Source organism: Aulonocara stuartgranti (genome assembly GCF_965226115.1).
Source record: "Aulonocara stuartgranti genome assembly, chromosome: 12".
In the NCBI taxonomy this organism is placed as follows: domain Eukaryota; kingdom Metazoa; phylum Chordata; class Actinopteri; order Cichliformes; family Cichlidae; genus Aulonocara; species Aulonocara stuartgranti.
In genome coordinates, this window is record NC_138948.1 from 5,841,694 (window position 1) to 5,863,910 (window position 22,217).

Sequence of the window (22,217 nt, forward strand, 5' to 3'; positions counted from 1 at the left end):
TGCAAGGCAAGAAAGTGCAACGAAACAGTTCTAGGAAATAACAAGTTAAGCTCAAACAAGGATAAGACTCACGGATGGGAAACAGTTGTGCAAACCATAGATGAGTAATGTTTAACACTTCTCAAAGAAAAACAAAATGATTGGCCGGGATTAACAAACATTCTTAGAGCTTTTAACTGAGCCTAAAATGTGATTTTATGGATTAAGGAAAGTTCGAGCAACTCTGAGCAGGGAAAGGAGCAAGAGTTTTATCTTCAACACAAAAAGTAGTGACAATGATCTAATAGTTAATGGTCATAAAAAAATAACCTTATCATACAATCTCTGTTTACACTGCATACTGCAATTATCAAAACTTTCATGCAGTGAACATCTCTGTTGAATAAACTGGAAGCAAGACTCCGGCCTGTTAAAGGTTAGATTGTTGTAATGGAGTGAAGCAGAAAAAGAAAGCAGCATAACACAGAAATACTTAAACAGAGTACATTAAAACTGTACTTCAGTAAAGTACTTGAGCAAATGTACTAAGGTGCATTCCACCACTGCTCTGATCCATGCTCTCACTCAGAGTGTTGGGCACTCTCAGATTAACAGTTTATATTTCAGGGGAACTCAGGTTAAAAGGCTCTGAAAGATCCAAGTCATCATTCCTGTTCTGTTTGCATATTTCACATTTTCAGTCGTCCTTTCTTGTGGTGAGCGCCGCACTTTCTGCCCTGATTGAGACGTTGTATTCAGTGAGAGAGCTGATGAGACTGACCCGTGCACAATTTAATCTGTAGCATTTAACAGCATTGGAAAGCTGTTTCCCTTATTTTGTATTTACTGTTTGCCTAATACTAAATACTTTAATGTAAAAAAATACTTTTTCACAGTGTGTACATGTATACATTAAACAGTTGTTTCTTCATATTCTGTTGATAGATTTATTTAATACTGAAAGTTTTTGAGACATTTTAAATAACTAGTGCGACACCGACTCTGTCTGTCTTGGTTTCTTTCATATTACTGTTGTGAATTAATCACTACATGTTAAACATGAACATGCCAGCGTTGTCCATTCAGTTTGTTTTTTCATGTTGTATAATAATCGGAGCCTCTGAAGCAGCTCAAGCTAATTTTACACTGCAGGACACAAACAGTCCACTTTGATCTTAAGTGGCCTGGAGCAGTGAAACTCCCCTTTCTGCTAGTGTAAAACCATAATATGCATTTAATGAACTTAATATAAGGAAAAGAAGTACAATTACAAACAGAGGTCTCTTTTTTCTAATGTCATGCTGCTGTAGCAAATGTAAGAAATCCATCAGCATGACTCTTTGGACAAACAAACAGAAAACACTCAGATTTCTGTAGTAAATAGTGGAAAAAAAGGGAGCTTTTCTGGAATTTTATCGTTTGTCTCTAAACATGATATTTTGGTGTTGAATGAATGGGGAAGGTGTTCATCAGTAGCCAAAGCTGTAAAACTTGTGAAAATACACTTAAAAGTCCAAAATTTATACCTTCCTTAACATTTTCCAAAGCCGTCCTGTTGACTGGAGTCTTTGCTGGGCTGACTGTGGCCCCCGGGCCTTATGTTTGACTCCCCTGCTCTAAAGCTTAAACAAGATAAATTTTATCAGATTGTGCAAATACTTTGTTTGCTCTCTTGGAGAGGAAACACTGGCAGCATGTTGTCTCCTCTGCTTAACAAAACTTTCAAAGCTCTTAAAATCCTTCCTACCTGCTCCTAACAGGTTTCCACCTGAACTCTTCTGGGGGCAAGGATGCTTTGGGAATAACATTTATCTTTACCAGGATTTACTATTCTAACTTTCGGGGGAAATTCTTAGAAAGGATCATGATTAATAGAGTTTTTCTTAGAATTTCATCAATAGGAAGCTTTGTGAGCCTCCCTGTCCCTGAGCACAACTTTACCACCTTAAAACCTGAAGTTAATGAAATCTGATAAGACAAGCAGAACAATGGGCCCATTAATGGACACTCAAGCCTGAGTAAGTGCGTGTTTTCTCTTCTCAGAAGGGGCGTTTAACACGTTTAAGGTCAAATTATCAGTTTTTTTTTATTTGTTTGCTTTTTTATTTGTTTTATTTTCACTTTTACTCCTGGTGCTCACAGTTCTTATGTCCTTCATTGACCCTGTCTCCACCTTTATTTCTACCTTTCTTTTTTTGTTTTTATGGAAGAAGCTTTAAAGTTGTTCAAGTCTTCTTACTCTTTACTAGCGGCTCAAGTTCAGCCAAAGAAATACTTAAACTCAAGCATTTCTGCTACATTTATATTTTGGATATTAGTACAAAACACACAGGATTCAGAGCTTTGTTTCTATATCAGATATGCATGTTTTATTGGTGTTTCTGTGATCTGTACTCAGGTTTGGAAAAGCCCTCTGGTCGTCACCGCAGAGCTGTTATACCTGTGAGGAGAAAAGTAGCAAAGATTTTATTTTATTTTATTTTAAGCAAATCGTCCAAAAATTTATTGTCATAGGTGGTTACAGCTGGCCTTTTCTCAGTCAGTCTCTGTGGGGTTTCACCTGGAGAAGTGGGAGGAGCAATGAGCGGGCAGTCCTGTCTGGCTGAACGGAGGTGAGGAGGAGGAAGAGGTGGTTCTGTAGGCGGAGTCCTGGCTGTGGCAGAGACGTTCTCGACCACAGAAACACAAAGACTCCTCAAGAGGAACCACGGGGATCCCCGCCAGAGCTGCGTTCTGAGCAATCGTACCATAGTTAACAAAAAGTGAGAAAATCAGTTTAGTTCACTGACATAAAAATACAAACCGACTTTTAGGAAAAGGGGAAATGAAACTGAATCAACTATATACATGCCTGTGTTTATACTTTATACTTAATTAATTAAAACGATATATATATCTTAATACCAAAACAGCCAGTATTAAAAAAGATGACAATTTGAAAGCTAACGTGTAACAAGCTTCAACAGGAAAAAGAAAGCTATAAAGAGCAAACTTACTCTAAGTGAAACTTCATAATAGATCCTACTTTCCTGACATTCCTCATGTAATTTTTCTGTATTTAGGGTGTCATTTTCAACTTAATATGACTTGCACCTCTTAAGGTGGTGTGTGGACAAGAGGCATTGTAATGATTAGGCCTTTCCCATTCAAGCTGCTCTTGAATGCTCCTTTACTCACAGGGGTCACCTGAGTTTTACACCAGACGCCCTTCTTCATGCAATCCCAAATGGATTTGTCTCCTCCCAGGATAAAATCAGGGATCTTTCATTTGTTAGGTGAATGAGTAAACTACCACACTATGGAGCCGCTAGACCTTTGTCATAAAATGTTTTAATTGTTCACTACATTAAAAAAGCTTACATTTTCCTTTAAAGCATTAAGCTGTTAACCCTTCTACTGGTAAGCATTTTTGTGTAGAAAAGTTATGCAGTAAATGTTGGGAAATTACACAATATGTCACACACTTTATTATGAGAATATTTTTCTAAACTTCCACCCATGTACCCTATTCTGCTTATCTGGTTCAGCCAGCTGCCACAGGGCAAGAGACACACTCCACAGAGCCACATGATGGAGTCGTCCTACCCATCACACACCACGCTGTCCTTAGTTTAAAACCCCCCCAAAGCAAATATAAATTAAAAAAAAAAAAATACAAACCAATAATAACATTGTTTCTGCCATAAAGAAATCTGATTGGATGTGTTCTCCTGACTGACACCTGCCTTCATCAGGAGTCTCCGGTTCTTCATGTCCTGCTTCCACGGCATCACGTAGAGTTTGGGGATCATTGGATGTCGGGCTGAAAATGTTGGGACGTGGCATGATGATCGTCTGGGAGTAAATAGAACAGGATATGAGGTGTGGCTTTTGGGCACTCTGGAGGATTCATGCAGTTTGGTTCAGTTTATCTGCTAGTTTGTAAAGTTTAGAGACAACTAAAGGAGCTGCAGTTTTGGTGTTGCTGTGCTGCAAAGACTGTGCCTCTTAGTGTTAGTAGATAAGCCTGAGGAAATGGAAGTGCAATGCAATCACGTTGGGTCATTTTTTTTTCTAAATTAGTCCCAGTAATCTCTATTGAATTTAAAAAAAAACTTGATTTAAAGTCAATAATGAACTGCCTGCTTCCTTGAATATAGTTTCCTTTGGTTCACAGACTCCACTCCACCCCAATACAGTCTGAAACACTGGGAGATGGTTGCAGTTACTCTCCATATCAGAAGAACTAAAATAGATTCTTGAAATAAGATAATGCATCTAAAATACATTCAGAAAAAAAGGGAACATTTTCTGATTTTACACATATTTTTGTACAGATTTTATTTTCGGTAACAAACCATTTAATGTACTAAATAAAACAGACGGTATTAACTTCTTGTATTATTTGCTGTTACACTGAAAAGCGGGACTCATTTGTTGAATCGGACTGTGCAGAATGCTGGTTGGAGAAAGGAAGTACGTCCGTGCATTTAATAACACTTTACAGCTCTGTGTTCAGTGTGAAATAATCAGAAAATGTACTTACTCGTGCTGGTCAGCGCTCCCTGTGTCAGCCATGTTTGTTGACTGTCAGAGTCACCATAGAAACCCTCATTCCCCCCAGTGCATTATGGGTCTTGGGTAGAATTACAAGTAGACACTTTGGGGCTGTTTGTGTAACTTCAGTCAGCGATGGAGAAGAGCAGCGAGTAATTTCTGTTTCCTACATCACATACACTGTAACTCAGGAAAAAAATAAAACACCACCAACTGAAGCTGTGTAAAATGGATCTTTGAGGAAATAAATTAAGATTTAGCAACTGGACAAGTAGGACTGATGGAAGAAAAAATATTAATGTGTTTCCCTCTTACAGCTCCACATCATGTGTTTCTTTGCTGTATGGTCATATCGTCATTTTTTAAACTTCACCTGAATGTTTTTGTCCTCACTGTTAGATTTTGGAAACCAGATACTCCAAGACAGGGATGAATCTGGATGATCATCACACTGCATGGCTGTCGTGTCTTTTTCATTTTAATAGGACCATAAATCACGAATTAAACATAATGCTGGTGTTTAATAAGACTGAGAACTAGTGACTGAGACCATAAACTAACCAGGAAACCGTTTACTGTGGTCACAGAACCAGGAAGCATAGGATTATTTCGCCATAGACCTCTATGTAATCTCATTGTAACCAGAGGTGTTTCCCTTAGGACACTTGAGCTTTGGCTTTACTTGTTTTAGACTCTAAAGTGACACTCAGCTTTTATTTACAGTTTTGCACAGAAGTTAATCCAGAGTAATACTGGCTAAAATTGGTAGCCTTTAACTCATCGGCCCTGCACCCGGCATGCTAAGGGATTGATTTTGGGACTAGCTATAAAAATATATGCACACAACAAATAAACCTTTCTAAATTTCTGTAAAAATGTGAGTAAAGTTTTCTGTAAGTTAAGTTTGTTTTTTAAAGGTTAAGCTAAGTAGCAAGTCGGGTAGCAATGTAGCGACAACCTCTAGAAGACAAGGAGCTGATTGGCTGATAGGTCAGAAGACAACTAGCTAGTTATGTCACAATCTTTCCCTAATATAATATAACCATACTGAAAGATATATCCTGCTCACTGTACATTTTCTCTCAATAATGTCCCATCCATGAGCATTTTATAATAGGCTTAGTTTCTTTGCCTACCGTGGCTAAAAAATCAGATTGCAATTCTGTTCCCTTAAAAACAGACTTCATGTGTATCCTTATATGTTGTAGGAAAAAGTGTTGTTTGGGAGTAATGCGATGTGCCAGGCTCACACTAAAATAGGCATGTCACACAACTGAAATATACAAATCATGGTGAGAGGAGGGGTTTTTACATAACTAGCCCTTTTCATTGCACCATTTTGTCAATTTAATTAATAGTAGCCTAAATGAAAAATAAATACCAATAATACCCATCATGACATCATAACACAGCAATTTATAGTGCAGCATTATCAAAAATCACAATTCTTATAACCAATTTCAGTTTAAAATGAATCTTCAAAATCGGTCTTATTTTGTGACTGACTGGAGTTCCTTCAGCTCCTCTTTTTGCACCTCTGATGGCAGGAAGAGTAAAACAGAGAAGAAGAGAAGCTATGCAAGCTGAGAAATGACAAATGTTTTTGCAGTAAATGTAGCTGTACATAATAACTGTATGCTAGTACTTTTCACTGTCATAAAGTTAGTATATAAAGAGTAACTGTGAAGTGTTAATGTTTGAGGCAAACCGCAACATTCTTTCTGACTTTGGCGCCATCCAGTGGTCATATTAAGAACAACACAGATGACGGCACATCCCACTGGAACTGTTTTAGATAGATAGATAGAACTTTATTAATCCCTCGGGTGGGTTCCTCTGGGAAATTCGATTTCCAAAAAAGCACAGCACCGACAGAAGTTACAGAGTTACAGAATATTACACACACATATATATAAATACAGAGACAATATAAATAAAATATACGAAGGGGATAAATAGAATAAATAGGAATAAATGAATTTTAATAAATGAATTTTGTTTCATAATTCCCAAATTTAAAGATTATTTTCAACAGAAGATTTTTTTTCTGTGTGCAATTAATTTTTTTGTTAATTCTAACCACAGAAATGTTTTATTTTAGTTTGAACTATTTCAAGCTTACATGTAATTTATTTATCTTATTGATTTTACTAGGGATGAAGTAGTGGAAGTAAATGTGATTTTTCAGGAACATAACGCAAACAGAAAGGGGTATAAATTATATTAAGAGAGGAAGGTTCAGTTTCTAAGAAAAGTCTTAGAAATAAAAGAAATACAAATATTAGAAGCCTTGGTTTGTATGGCATTATAGCACTGAGTATTTTATGTTGTATTTTGTTAATTACACATGAGAAATGGCAGTGAGTACACCACTTAAAAGTTGGGCTTGCTTGGGGAGAAAACAGTTCCACGCCTGTCGCCAAAATGAACAACTTTGGGCTACAGAGACACTTGTGGAAGAATCTTGAAATACACAGTGATATTTATTTATAAAATTAGTGGTAATCCCAAAAAGTTGCATTTTGCAGCAACCAAATAAGGACAAATGCAGTCTGCATTACGATCGTGGCTCAAGAGTTGGCGGTTTGTCTTGTAACCGGAAGGTTACCGGTTCGAGCCCCGGCTCGGACAGTCTCGGTTGTTGTGTCCTTGGGCAAGACACTTCACCTACTGGTGATGGGCCGATGGCGCGATATGGCAGCCTCGCTTCTGTCGGTCTGCCCCAGGGCAGCTGTGGCTACAACTGTAGCTGCCTCCAACAGTGTGTGAATGTGAGAGTGAATGAATAGTGGAATTGTAAGGCGCTTTGGGTGCCTTGAAAAGCGCTATATAAATGCAATCCATTATTATTATTACAAATTTCACTTCATTTTGACCATTTAAAGATATCAAATTACCTTTATTTTTGGAAGAATCTATTTTACACTCAAGCGGCAAATTCTAGGACTGAAAAATTAAGAAACACTGAATTTTCCAGTAGCTGCAGTTGCTCAAGTGGCCAGATGAAACTAGTTCTAAAAGTGAGTCAATTCCAGTAGACTCATACTTTCCAGTCTTCCAATTCTGAAGCAAAAATAGACATTTAACACATTCTCCCTGGATAGCAGCTACAACTGATCCATGTGGATAGTGTGTCAGTGGCGTGCTGTGTTTTACAGGTGTCCTGACACAGGAAGTTGCACCTGATGTCTGTCTGCTGGGCTTTGTTCTTCACTAATTCAGTTCACTGAACTGGCCCTATCCTCTGTGTTTGTGCTGTTTGTTCCTAATTGCAGGTGCCTACATCTGATAACTTAGCACTCTACCATGTCATTCTAATGTGATCACTTCTGTCTAATAAAAACAAAAATGCTAAAGCTAAGGCTTCATAAAGTGGTCCAAAACCAATTGGTGACATCATCATCATAGTAATGTTCATAATAAACATACAGTCTGTGATTATAAAGTGCTTCACACGAGGCAAAACTTCATAACAGTGAGTAGCATAAGTCCATAGTTTGCCTGTGATGATATTTAATGCCATAAGTAGCAATGCTAGCAACTAATGGTATTAAATGGAAATGCTTCAAAAACAGTTAAATTATAGTATGCAACACTTTGTATCATGTGACGGGATTATCTCTCTGTTCCTTTGAAAATGGTTGGTCCAGTGTATCCTCTGCAAAATGAGGTAACATATACTTGTAAAGCAGCAAAGCACCTTTACTTTCCTTTTCTTTTTCTAGGAGAATTTGGCCATGGCCTCCAGCTATGGCCACCACCTGCGTTCTGGTGTTTTAATTTTTGAGCAGAATTCATTATTTGAATGTAAACTTTTTTGCTTTATTTTTGGTAAAATATCAGATTTAGACAGAAGTGTTGAGCTGGCTCAGACATCACTGTAACAAGTTTACTGAAACAAGTTCAGTAAACAGAAATGTTTCCACCTTTAAATCATCAAATGGTCATTTGAAATGCCAGAGGCTGGCACAGGTTTAGCAACTACTCAACAAAAGCTAAAGATGGTTTAACTATGACCAAGTTGAACACCAAGGTGCACACCCATAGGTGGGTGGGGGTGCACATAAGTGGTCCGCAGGTGCGCATGCGCTTTCAAAATAAAAGACGCGCACCAGATAAGAAGTTGCAACGCGCGTTTGCGTACATAAGATTTTCTGGAGGAGGACAGACATTTATTCAGAACTCTTAAAGATGTTGAAGAAGCAAGCTCCTTTAAGCAATTACTTTGGTGTTTCTCCACCTCCAAAGAAATGTCAGGAGTCCGAACCGCAAAAGAAGAGACAGAAGAAAAGTGGTTCCTCTAGCGGACTAAAAACTCTGTTTTGGGATTTTCACTGCATATTCTGCACCACATCTCTGTGTGTTCATCATTTGTTTCATCATTTGTCCGGACTCCTTCTGTAATTGCTTAAAGGAGCTTGCTTCTTCGACATATTCCTAAACAAATTTCTGTCGTCCTCCAGAAAATCTTATGTACGCAAACGCTCGTTGCAACCTCGTATCTGGTGCGTGTCTTTTATTTTGAAAGCGCATGCGCACCTGCGGACCACTTATGTGCAGCCCTGCAAAACAGTTCAAATTTCACCAGAGGGGACCATTTTTAGCATTAATGTTTCTCTCTTTTAAAAGGATTTATTTTGTGTGTATCATTATAGTTGCTGCCCTACAAAGACAGACAATAGTACAGGAACTTGATACCAATGTCAGGGAGTTTCTGAAAAAACTAACATAGAATGCTGCTGTTAATGCTAGCTGTGACTTCACTTTCAATTACACATTTGGAGCACAAAAAGTCTTGAAATAATACAAAAGTATGTAAGTAACAAATATAAACCCAGACGTTGGGTATATTTGACCAAATATATACAGTAGTTACTGTATTTTGGCTTCATAGGGCAGAATACATTCCAGTAGTGTTATTTTTTTTTAATAACAAACATACATATTTACACTATATTTACAAAAATAATATATATGACTTTCACTGTGCTTATACTGGTTTTCTGTATTTTCAGGCAGCTTCCTCCAGCAGTCTTTGCAGGTTCTTCTGCACCTGAAAGAACAAAGTTTGCTTTTGCTTAACTGTAAACTGTATTGGCAGAAAACTCGACTGCAGATAAGTGCATCTGATGATATTGCAAGTGTTTGTCTTGGTTAGTAAGTGTAGATTTCAAAATGAAGCCTGCTCCTGTTTATCTTGTTGTTAAGGTCATTTCCTTGTTCCTGTTGAAAGCTAGAGACTCAGACTTGAAGCAGTTGAAACAGCAGTTAGGGTCATGTCTACATGAATATCTGTTATAACACAGATGATGTGGAGAACAGTACCAACATCATTGACACGTTTATTATTCTGAAGCTGGCATAATTGCTGTGCAGTCAGTCTGCAGAGAGATCAAGTAGACCACTGCAGACACATGGAAACCATAGACTGTATATAAAAGATGGAGGTATCCATCACGACAACATTCGTGAGTTTTCACTAATTTTGATGACCACTTGATTTGAGTAAAAGATGAAGTTAAATAATGCTTATTTAACAAAGTAGTGCAATTAGTAGATTTCCATGAAGCCAATGGAAGTGCAGAAAACTGCAGTTCTTCCAAACATGAAGATTGATGTTTATTTCTAAAACATGTTTACAGGCCTAACTCTTTTTGGCAGCTGTGGATAGTTTCTCCCTTCCTAGCAATTTAAATTCAAATCATCTCTTTCAGTAGCAGGTTTAATGTGAAATAAATATTTCCAGTCAATTTCCAGTTTTCATTTCACTCAGGATCAAGATGGACTCTACAGTCTGACACAGCTCTGAGCCTTTACCACCTTTTTGCTGATGAAAATTTTCTTTATTCTCCGTCTAAAACACTGAGGCGGCTGTCAGCTGCTGCTTTTTGTTTGTAAGGAGACGAATGTCAGCCTGAAATATAAATGGAGTGTAGACTGATGGAGCTCTTCTTACAAATGATGCTCTAAACTGATCACTGACTATAAATGTTTGATCAATGGCAACAGGCATCCAGTTACACTTTGCTCTTTGGAAACTGCTGAAGCCTTCCTGCTGTGTGCTTTCAGAGGCTCATGAAAGAAACTCCTGATAACACATTCATGCAATTTTTAAAGGTGACCTGTTATGCTTTTCCTTAGTTTTTTTGAAGTGCATACACTTGTAGTCATGGCCCAAACGTCAAATAATGAGATCTGTGTAATCCCAAAGTGAGTAACTCAGGGTTCAGACCTCTAACTGCTCAGATTTGAACATTTTTTTAAATTATCAATGGGGATTATAGCATATCCAGAGGGCTGTATCTATCAACACTTGATCTGAAAAAACAAAGACAGACCAACCTTCTCCAGCTTCATCAGGTTGATGGTTAGCAGTTCAGATAAAAGATTTGTGCCTACGTCAGCGGACCCACTCAGAAAATTGTTTCTGGTAATAAAACACAAAAATAATCACCATGAAAATGATTTAAAATCTTCACAAGGGTCAGATGTATCAGCAAAAATCTAATATGAATAAAGCAGAGAAAAGTAAATCTTGTAGATTATTGTACCATAGTCCTTGAGACGAAATAAGGAAACCATTTCATGTCTGTGAATCCACTGTTACCTGTTTAGTTTGGATCATTAGTTTCATTATTTGGGCTATTTTTAAATTTGTTTTGTGAGGATGTGAATAAAATTCATCGTGATGCTTTTGCAGTTTTTGTTTCTCTTTCATCTGGTTATCATTTCCATGTCTAATTTCTCACTTTTTCAACCTTCTTTAGCTAAGTTTTCTAGAGCTTGTCAGAGTCTCAGACAGTTCGACGACTCACTCCGGGTGTGTGAACTCGGCCACAGCGCCGAGCATTGTCAGTCTCTGCTCCAGTGAGATGATCTTAAACGCCAGGTAACATGAAGACAAGACCAGGGTGCACACTCTGAGGAAAAACACATGTAAAAGAGAAGATGAGCAAATTGAGGCTAAAATGCGCTACAAATGAAAATGTAATGATAAACTGAAATTAATGTGCATCCAATGAATGGATGGAATAAATCCGCAGATCATATAAGTGATCAGCTTAATTTCCAATTAGGACGAGTGACAGAAAAATCCTTTACTGAAGACATGAATGAATCAAAGGCAGCAAACTTACAGGAACATGTAGAGCATCAGCAGAGTGTTGAGAGAAACTGGCTTCAGACACCTGCTGTCAATCACCACATCCGAGCCTGAAGAAAGATCAAACAAATATGTCTTTGTTTACGACAAAAAGACACAAAGTAAAATGCCCTACGCGTGTGAGAGCAGCGCTGCATTAAAAAGGTTGGAATAGACTGCTTCATCAACTCATAGAAATCAATATGAAAAGGAGTCATTATAAATATAAGCAAGAAAAGAAGTGGAGCTAAAGAGTTATGGTTGGATAAGCAGGAGAGAGCAGATGGAAGAATGGATCATATGGGCGTATTTTTCATTAATATGGAAGAAGCAGCACGGTGACACGATGGTTAGCACTATTGCCGCACAGCAAGAAAGTTCTGAGTTCAATTCCACCATCAGGCCAGGGTCTTTCTGTGTGGAGTTTGCATGTTCTCCCTGTGTTTGCATGGGTTCTCCCTGGGTCCTCCAGCTTCCTCCCACAGTCCAAAAACATGCCATTAGTGGGATAGGTTTTTTGGAAACTCTAAATTGCCCATAGGTATGAATGTGAGTGCGAATGGTTGTCTCTGTCTATGTGTTAGCCCTGCGACAGACTGGCGACCTGTCCAGGGTGTACCCTGCCTCTTGTCCCTACAGCTGGGATAAACTCCAGCGTTCCCCGTGACCCTGAAAAGGATAAGTTGAAGTGAATGGATGGATGGCAAATATGCAGGAAATTTGGGCAGCTGTGAGGGATTCTGGGTAGAAGATATCTAATGCATTTAGAAAAAATATTTATCCAGGTGACGTATTTCTTTATTTAGAAACTAATGTTTCGTGCAACCCATTTTGCCAAATCTCCTCTGCAAATGTGCAAAATTATGACCAATACAGACGCTGTTAATAACAAATAAAAAAATCAAGTTTACTGTTGGTACATGATAATATTATTATTTGACAGAAACAGAGTATTTTTTTTTTCAGTGATAAATATAGATCATTCAGGACTACATTTATTTATATTTGACAAGTTTGTGTTCTGGGAAATCCCCGCAGGTCAGTTTGCATACACGACACATATGAGATCACAATCGGTGCTTCTTTGCACCTCAGCTCACCTCTCATGGCTTTTAGAGTTAAATGTTGTTGAATTGTGGCGTTCTCAGACTGACTCCTTAATCCTGAGTACAGCTGAGGATATTTTCATTTTACCGCTTCTAAAAGCGATTTTTTATTTTACTGTTACAAAGTTAGCGGCAGTTTATATTTGGCTGTAAAAATAGAGGTGGGGAGAGCAGCAGTACAGGACAGTGCAGGCAGCAATGTCAACAGAAATAAGTCCAAACAGAAGGAGCTGAGTCAGCTAAACTTGAGCCAATGCTATGATGAATTTGACCAAAAAGAGAAATAAAATGTAGGGACTAAAATAATAAAATTATAAATTCATAGTCCCATGAGAGGTTCAGTGCCAGTGGTTTAAATAAAAGTGATGTTTAAACTAACACGACCCTGATTAAAGACTCATCCTACCTCGGTGGTGCTTGGAGTGCTGCTTGTTGTCTGGACCCTGCTGGTTCAGATGTGGGTTCTTCACTTTGTGCTGGTGGTCTGGAGATGATGCACTGTCTGTGCGCTTCAGCATATCCAGGAATGGAGGAACGGTGAACTCTATAGAAGCAAAAAGGCAAGCAAAGCATTCAAAACTGGAAACCCAGGGCCTGTTATGACTTGGGGCAGGTTTGTAATCCCGATTAAGTCCTCTTGAGAAAGACACACTAAGTATGTTTGAATAAACCCTGCACTACAAGCTGCTCATTTTCAACTTCATCACAGCTGTGTGTGTGTGTGTGTGTGTGTGTGGGGGGGGGGGGGGGGGGGGGGGGGGTTAAACGTCAACAAAAAATAAAGAGTAAAGAAGGAAAATTATAGCAGCACTAAGTAGCACAGGTCAGATTCTACTGCTGAAGTGCAAAAGTGGTTCAGGTTTTGTGAGTAAAACGTTGACAGCCACAGACGATGCATGCGACGATGCATGCGACGATGCATGCGACGATGCATGCGACGATGCATGCGACTGCTTCTAATTGGTCAGTTGGACAGCGATGCAGTACCTTCTACCTTCTCATAGTCTGGAACCTGGAGTCAGAGCTGCTGCTCTCCTCCATCTCCTGCCTCCTGTGTCTCATCGCTCCATCCAGGTCGCTGAATTCACTCTGCAGAAATTCACAGACACAGAGAGAGTATAACTAGCAGGCACTAGCAGCTGCTTCACCCCCTCAGCCAAACATGAGCATATCTATCATATCGATCGTATCTGTACTGAAAAAAACTTCACATTTTCCTACAAATGATATTTTGATTGGAGCAAACAAAAACAAAAGTGAATAATAATAATAAACATTTAAAAAATGGTTGAACCCAAGATTCCAGGGTGGAAATAGGAAATGACAATTCACTTTAGTTACATGAGAACTTAATGCTTTTAGAAAGCTGCAATTTAATTCAACTGATTTCTGTTGTAGTTCTGCTTTTATGAAGGTTGTAAATTTTCATTATTTGTGCAAAAGACTTCTAAAAAACCCTCAAACTATCTGAAACAATATTTTATACGTTAAAAACTAAAATAAAATCTAACATCCAGTTGCTGATGTTCTTGTTGCAGATGTTGCTGCAGAAACTTGACGTCGGCTTCGCTGTGTCAGCTAAATTTATCTTTTATCTTAACTTCCAAAATGTATCCCTTGGCAAATATCCCATGTAATATAATATTTAAAAAGTCTAAATCCAACAGCTAAACTAATATAAACTAAACTGTAATTCAAGACGTTCAAACAATAATAAGTAAAATGAAAGGAGCCAACACACATGGGAAATTAACTGAAAATAAACTGAACTTGAAGCAAAAACACAAAACATATCAATCAAAAGTAATTAAAATGATAAAACTACAATAACTCACCTACAACCTCAACATTAAAAGTAAGTGATTATTTAAAACACATTTGCTTTGTGGAGTTTATGCAGTTGTATTAAATTGCACAGGCACTCTAAAAGCATCACTTTTAGAGATAAAGACTTTTGGGGTCAGAGAAAACACAAAATGAATTAAAATGGGAAAAAGTAACATTTCAAAGATCCTGTTTGGGGATAAAGTGGCCAAAAATAAATAAATACATAAAGCTTTAGCCACAAGGACCTGGGGCGATTGATACTGACATCAGGAAGTGTCTCACAGGACAGCCTTCTCTCTTGGACACAGCTTTGTTGAATGCATAAACACAACATGCAACAAATATCCAGTTGGAACATATGCAAAATGTTACTAAACGATTTGCCAGCTGGCTCCGGCTCTCATGCAGGGAGTCTTTTTTTCTGAACAGCTTCTGTCCCCATAGGTCGAAATGCTTAGTTGCCACGTTACAGCTCCAGCTCTCGAGGATATTGGTTTTATTTCACCTCAAGTTTGATGTGTTAAAATATCTTTCTGTCAGAAAAGAGACCAGAGAGACAAGTGCGAGGATGGACCCAAAAGCATGATGCTTTCTTATTCTTATATCTTTTATTATATGTAGGCAGGATGAAAACAGTATCCGTTGTATCAGGAAACTTTATGGCATTCGGCTGTTTGTGTTTTTGCTGTGTTTGACCCACCAGAGGAAAGCGAGGCGATAGCGGTGACCTCTGACTTCTAAAGCTGTTTTCAGCTGAGGAGGGAATGGGGCTGCTGCATGGACTCTTCCCCTATTTATATTCATGTAATACATAACCAAACATCATGTGTTTAAATGATCCTCAAGTCTTCAAACTTATTTAAAATGAATAACATAAGAAAGCGCAAGAGTAAAAAAGAAAATTATCTGAACTGAGTGTTTAGTTTAAAGCCAGAGTTTTCGGCTCACAATGTCTACCTGTTGATCACGAGCAGTACATACATGACAGAAAACAAGGAAGCATAACACGTCTGTATGGATCTAAATAAAAAGCCTTTCCTACCTCCAGATGAGGACAGATCGACATCAAAAACTTGTAGGTGTTGTCTCTGGACAAGAAGGACACAAAGACGTACTGCAACACCAGAAATAGAAAAAATGTCTTTTGGATACTTTTCCACATGTGCAAAAATACTGTGTTTTTTTTCTTAATTCATCAAATCGTGGTGAGAAGCAGCGAGATTTCTCTCACCCTGTCATTTGTGGTGGCGATCACCAGAGCGTTTGGCAACAGGATGGCAGTTTTGGTCTTCTTGATGTTTTTGATGGACACCACTGGGATGGCGACCTGGGACACAGAGCAGTTCGATCCTTCATACCAGCTTTGAAACCAGAGAAAAAGATTCACGCACCTGTAGGCCGGCTTCACTGTGACAGAGCTGTTCACTGACCTCCGTCAGCTTTAATTATCACCATCTATACACATTAACTGCAATTACATTCTCAGCCTAGATTGATAGTTCCAGATGTTTCCCATACAGTAACAGATGTAAAACAATCCAGTCGTGACCACACAGCAGCAAGGTGTCATCTGCATGTGTTCATGCATGCAGCAAAATATTAGTCCCTCTGCAGACTGTACCTGCAGGCTGCGTGTGTGTAAACACAGCTGGCTTACAAAATAAAGAATAATGCGCTACAATGCCCGCACAATATCAATATCCACTTAGCATGTCCCTTCATGGAGGAAAAAGTCTTTTTTTTATTGCAGAAGCACTGCTTGGATCAAAATGTGGCAAAAGTATAGACATTATTTACTTAAGTGGAAGTCCAGATATTTAAAAAAAATACTCCTGCAAAACTGAAGTAAAAGTGAAAAAGCAAAGGCTCTCAAAAGTGCTCAAACGTCCTCTATTCATAAAGCAAAGCTCCATGATTGTGCTGCCAAAACAACGACACACTTATTATTCAATTAAATTGTGTTGATAAAAATCAAATTGAGGTTAAAAATCTTATTTTACATCACTGAGTTCTTCTTGGTCTCAAGTGTTGTGTAACGGATAAAACTGACTGTTTGCTGCTTTCTGAACGACAGCAAATTGTTCTGTTTTCTGTGAAACTTCTCCAGGTAACTGTTAAATAATTTAAACCGACATATCTCATCAAATCAAACGGCTGCTGCTGGCACCTCACTGTGTTCGCCACTTTAAACAGCATCAACACAACAAAGACTCTGACACTCGCGTGGAACCAAGAAACACCACTGAAAACATCTGTGTATTCTCCTGAAATCTCTTTCAGATTCTCAGCCTTTTCCTGTGAGCTGATACAAAACAGACATCAATGCATACCTTGGTATCTTTTCCAAACACCTTGGAGTGGAAGCAGATCCAGTGGTCGGAGACAAACATGCGTCCTTGGTAGAGGATGTCTTTCTGAAGAGCACAGGTGTAACCTAGCAAACAAATAAAGCACATTAAAAAAACACATTATTTTTAGATGTTTGTGAGGAAAAAAACAAGAAAAGACCAGTTCAGTGTTTGTATTGAACAAAAGAGTTTGATAAAGTTATTATTGGACTTTGAATTTACACTGTAGTCCTATCATAGGGATTCTATTATTATCAGGTGGTTAACAAGAGGCTCTGGTATCAAATGTTCAACTATGACCTAATCCTTCATTCAGTATTTAAGGTGGAGTGGATAGCTGTGATCATTAAAGACTTACTCTGTTTGAGCTGTTCTTCTTTGCTGATCTCCTTAAATATTTTATGGTACTGGCAGTTGGTCTTCGAAAGCTGAAATACACACACACACACACACACACACACACACGCACGCATGCACGCACGCACGCACACACACACACACACACACACACATATATCAGTTAAAGCTAAGGCTGACATTTGGATGAATTCTTATCAGAGAAAAGTAATAAATAAATGTGGCTTGTAAAACTTACGGTACTCTCAGGAGAACTACAGAGCATTTATTTATGGGATTGTTGTTTTGCAGCAGTGTATATCTATATGTTGTTAGACAGAGAAAAAGCTCTAGTTCCACTCCATCATAGAAACATCACCCATACACCAAAATAAGCTTGTGTGTGCGCAGGCAATCATGGTGTTTAAATCATGTGGATACCAGTTACAGTTTAGAATTTATATGACATTTTTGCAAGGGAATTGCAAAGGACATTTTAGAGAAATGCATTTTTAGACCAAATCAGGAAAACTTAACCAAATAACTGTGGTATTAAGTTAAACCAAACCGACTGGCTTAGGCATTTTCAACCATTTACAAAGTATAAAGATATTTTTTGTAATTAATCTCGAGCTAAAACGTTCACCTCTAGGGAGCAATATTTTACCCCTGGACATGTGACGCTGTTGTTTTAACACTCGTGTCCTTAAGACGTTTTGCCTTTTGCGCTGTGAAAAACAATGTGCTTTTAATGTTTTGCATGGTTAAATAAAGACCACATTGACTCACTGCACCATCATGTAGCATTACACGAATGTTTATTCGTGTTCTAGCTCTTCAATGCAATATGCAGATATTCTGGACATGAAAGCATAGCTTAAAATATAAAATCATTTTTAAATATACAAATTTAGACTAAGTATCTTTAATACTGGTGGAATCATTAACCACTTTATAAACACTATAAAGCTTTTCTTTTCTTTTCCTTTCCTTTGGACAAACACTGATGTATCGTAATCCTTGTGGTGTGTTAACTTTGTGTGTTACAATCCAGCTGATCAAGAAAATAGCTTTGAATAAGCTATAGCTAACAAGTCATTAGCCAATTAATCTATTTACTAACAAGTTATTAGAAAAAGTTATTTTAAAGTTTTAAATTCTTTCATTTGAAAGTGTACAAAAACCTCTTTGTGAAAACTGATTAGAAAAATAATTTTTGAATTCTTAATTGACTTTCAAATGCCTAAAAAGTACCAGATATTATTATTATTATTATTATTATTATTATTATTATTATTATTATTATTATTATTATTATTATTATTATTATTATTACCCATTGTCTTTGTGAACAAAATTTAAAGCAGCAATTTAGTGATGTTATTTGAACTTTCGTTCCTCACATTGGTTTGTGGTGCCATGTCAGAACACTGGATGTGTTAATGTTGGCGTCATGAAGTAAAGGAAGGACCAACCAGAAGGAGGCCTGACCCACAAACTGTTTATAACCTGATACATTTCTAAGATAATAAGGTTGCTTGGAAAAAAGCGAGTCAGCAGAAATTTTATCTGATATTACTCATTTGGAAACCAAGTGACCGAGAATGGCCTACATGTAACATTTATAGGTGTAATAAAATATGTATCAGAGTTTACTTAATGACCTCTCACCTGGCTGTAGTGAGACTTCTTCCTCTCGATCTTGGAGTCTGGGTCTGTCTGCACCTGAGTCAGGAGAGAATGGTCGAAGGTCTTTGACCTGAGGACAGAGAGAAATTTCAGAGAGAGGATTTAACATATTACATAGCCAATAAGACAGAAGATAAACAGAAGTCAGCAACCTTTGGTAAACTAATTTTAGTGTATTTAAGAACAATAGCACCCTGCTGTCGATTCCTGACATCATACTTTTATGAAAACCAGGAAATATTCAAATAATTCGAGGCTGGAGAAAAAAATGTTCTAATCAAAATCTGAAGTTGAAATGATTAAGATTATGCTCTTTTTTAGGACAGCATTATAATTAAAGCTGAAGCATATTAGCACCATCATATGACTCCTTCGTTCAAAAAATTGGATTTTCTTTGAATTTATGCTTTAAAAAAACCACAATTCAGAAGTCAATTTGTTCAAATGGTTCAAAACAACCTGCAGTCATTGTTCCACTGTTACACATTTTGAGGTTAGGGAAGATTGCTGCCTAAGATAGTGGGAAAGAGTCAAAGGTCAGATTATTATTCTGAACAATGAGGAACCTTCTGAGAGTCAGATCATGGTGAGATTAAAGGTTTCTGTGGGTGCTGAGCATGAAGTCAAACAACACTTTGTGGAAAACTGATCATTCATCAATCCATCAGTGCATTTTCTTGTTGTGGTTGCAGCAGGTGGTCTCGTCTCCAGCAACATTTTCCACTTCCTCCTGTGGGATCCCGAGAAGCTCTCAGGACAGATTAGATTATCGTTCTGGGTCCACCGCCACACCAACTTATTTCAGTCGTATCATTTATTCAGTCATTACCCAGAAGTCATGATCATACGTGAAAGTTGTAACATGAAATGATTGGTAAGGCAAAACCTTAATTTTCACACTTAACTGACTCATCACCACAATGATCTGGTACAACGCCTGCATTGCTGTATATGCAGCAACATTCAGCATCTGACGCTCTGCTGTCCCATCACTCTTGTATAAGAGCCAGAATAATTAAACTCCCCGAATGGGGCAGCAAGTTCCTCCTGATCCAGAGTGAGAAATCTACTATTTACTTGATCAGCTGGATTGTAACACACAAAGTTAACACACCACAAGGATTACGATACATCAGTGTTTGTCCAAAGGAAAGGAAAAGAAACGAAAAGAATAGAAAAGAAAAGAAAAGAAAAGCTTTAAAGAAAACGTCACACAAGATATAGAATTTACTCTAATCAGCAAAAGTCCCGTTTACATTCAGAGGATAGAAAGTGTCTTGGAATTGCTTCTCAGGAGAGAACAAGGAGTGGACTGAGATATAACAGCATTGCAGAGGTCAAGAATGGAAAATGTGTTGTTTTCTGGTGAATCCCAGTTAACGAATAAGACCAAAAGGAGCAAATATTATACCATAATGTACCTTTAGTCGTATTATGGCTTGTCACAAGGTTATTTAACTCAACCTTGGAAGTGGGTAACTATTTGTACTGTGGTTGTTTGAACCTTACAGACTTTGAACGTCTGGTGACCAAAGGGCAAGCTAAAATTTCAAGGTAAACCTATATTCTTAACTGGGCATATTTGGACCTAGCATGACGTCTGAATTTCATATGCAACAATCTAAACAATACAAAGATATTTATGGATAAAAACCAGAGAAAAACGTTTGTAACTTACCTGACTAACACTGGCTTTCTCCTCCCTGTTAGCTCCGGCTGCTCCTGATCAGCAGCCTGCAGTGGTTCACTGCACATCCTGCTCAATCTTTGCTGCTCCTCTGCCACAGCTTCTGTATCTGAACTACACACGAAAGGGAAAAGTGAAATGAAACCCAAAATCATACTGTCCAAGAAAAGTGGGAATCAACACAACATGCAAAGATTTTTTTTGTTTGGTATTTTGTTTTGTTTTGTAACTCTCTGGAGTTTTACGTAAGGAAAATCCTGCAATAGCACATCTTACTTTCTTGTCCAGCTGCAATGCAAAAGCCAAGTTTCCCAACTTTCTGTTGTGACATTGCAAAACAATAGATAACACCTTAGATATCGCTCAAGGTGAAAATTTCCAAGCGATTAATAGATAAAGCAGAATTTTTACAAGTCAAGAAACCCACCATGGTGCCAGTCAATCACGAATCCAACAGTTTGGTAAGTAAACATAAAGAATCCAGACAGCTAATTATGAATAAAAGTCAACCTTCATAAAATGTGCATCCCTCATTATGCATTTTCTTTCTTTGCAGTGAAGGTTGTGTGATGAATATCTAAGTCTCCTGGGGACCTAAAGACTCCATATTCACCATGTGGTAAATTCACGACTGAATCATTTTAATTCATGCAATTCCAAAAGCTGACAAGCCAAGAAGATCTGTCAGTTAATCAGTCAATAATCTGAGTGATTGTTCTGCTATTCAAAAAGACATGAGTACTGCTATAACTTTTACTAATGCAACCAAAACAGCTAACACAAATATCTGTGTGACACTGCCTTTTGTACTCTAGAGATGTTTTTGTTTTTACAGCCACAGACTCACTGAGAATCCCTTTCTTCATGCTTTGCAGCTCCTCTGCTACATTTCCTGGCATCCTCCTGCGACGTCTGCTGGTTCCCACACTGTTCTGTCATTATGCTCAGCAGATATTTTCCAAGCAAACGCTCAGCTAGACGTCCTGACTGCTGCCGTGAGAACTGCAGCCTGATCCGCTGCTCCCTACGCCTACCTGCTAGCCTGTCTGTGGGAGTGTCCTTTGGGCCCCTCGGTTTCACATGTCACAGCCAACCAGATCACAAAAGGGTGAAGTGTGTGTTTGTGTGTGTTCGAGATGTGCGCATTTGAACCTTTGATCAGTGACATTTTACTCGGCTTTGTTTGTGTTCCTAAACTTAAAATGGTCTCATAATCAATCTAGTTTTATTTGCACAGGAACAATACTTCTACCTTCCACTTCTGTCTAAACAGGGTGAAATCTGATCTGGTTCCCTTTGCTGAGGGGAAATGATTTCACGTGTTCAGCCTGTTGTATCCCCGTATCCCTGCCGACTTTCTTCATGTTGAAATGTGTATGTTTGTTTTCCAGTGGGGAATTAGAACGCTGCACGGAGAAGCCCCTTAAAGATTTAAGAAAAAGCTGGATTGGATTGCAATAAATAGACCCACATCTTAATTTCTATAATTTATAATCCCATTTTTATCTCAGAAAATGTCCCTCCTGTTGGCATGATTTACAGCATTCAATCTTTAAAACATCTGTAGC

General features: G+C 38.1%; 2 protein-coding genes across 2 annotated transcripts; both read right to left on the reverse strand.

Annotated features, from left to right (window-relative positions):
- Window positions 1-2,341: 2,341 nt before the first annotated feature.
- Window positions 2,342-4,782, reverse strand: LOC309718548 (sperm-associated microtubule inner protein 10-like). The gene is made up of 4 exons (XM_082553913.1): window positions 4,505-4,782; window positions 3,705-3,813; window positions 2,540-2,712; window positions 2,342-2,419 (listed from the first exon to the last, which is right to left on the reverse strand). The coding sequence occupies exons 1-4, from the start codon at window positions 4,534-4,536 to the stop codon at window positions 2,374-2,376; spliced, it is 360 nt and encodes a 119-aa protein (XP_082410039.1). The 5' UTR covers window positions 4,537-4,782; the 3' UTR covers window positions 2,342-2,373.
- Window positions 4,783-9,087: 4,305 nt separating this feature from the next.
- Window positions 9,088-21,644, reverse strand: gramd2b (GRAM domain containing 2B). The gene is given in 15 exon segments (XM_082555557.1): window positions 9,088-9,568; window positions 10,858-10,942; window positions 11,331-11,435; window positions 11,652-11,727; window positions 13,169-13,306; window positions 13,750-13,779; window positions 13,782-13,851; window positions 15,290-15,379; window positions 15,632-15,703; window positions 15,821-15,916; window positions 16,920-17,023; window positions 17,296-17,365; window positions 18,945-19,032; window positions 20,641-20,763; window positions 21,497-21,644. Coding segments are annotated over 15 exon segments (1,281 nt in total). The 5' UTR covers window positions 21,589-21,644; the 3' UTR covers window positions 9,088-9,526.
- Between the last annotated feature and the right edge of the window lie 573 nt (window positions 21,645-22,217).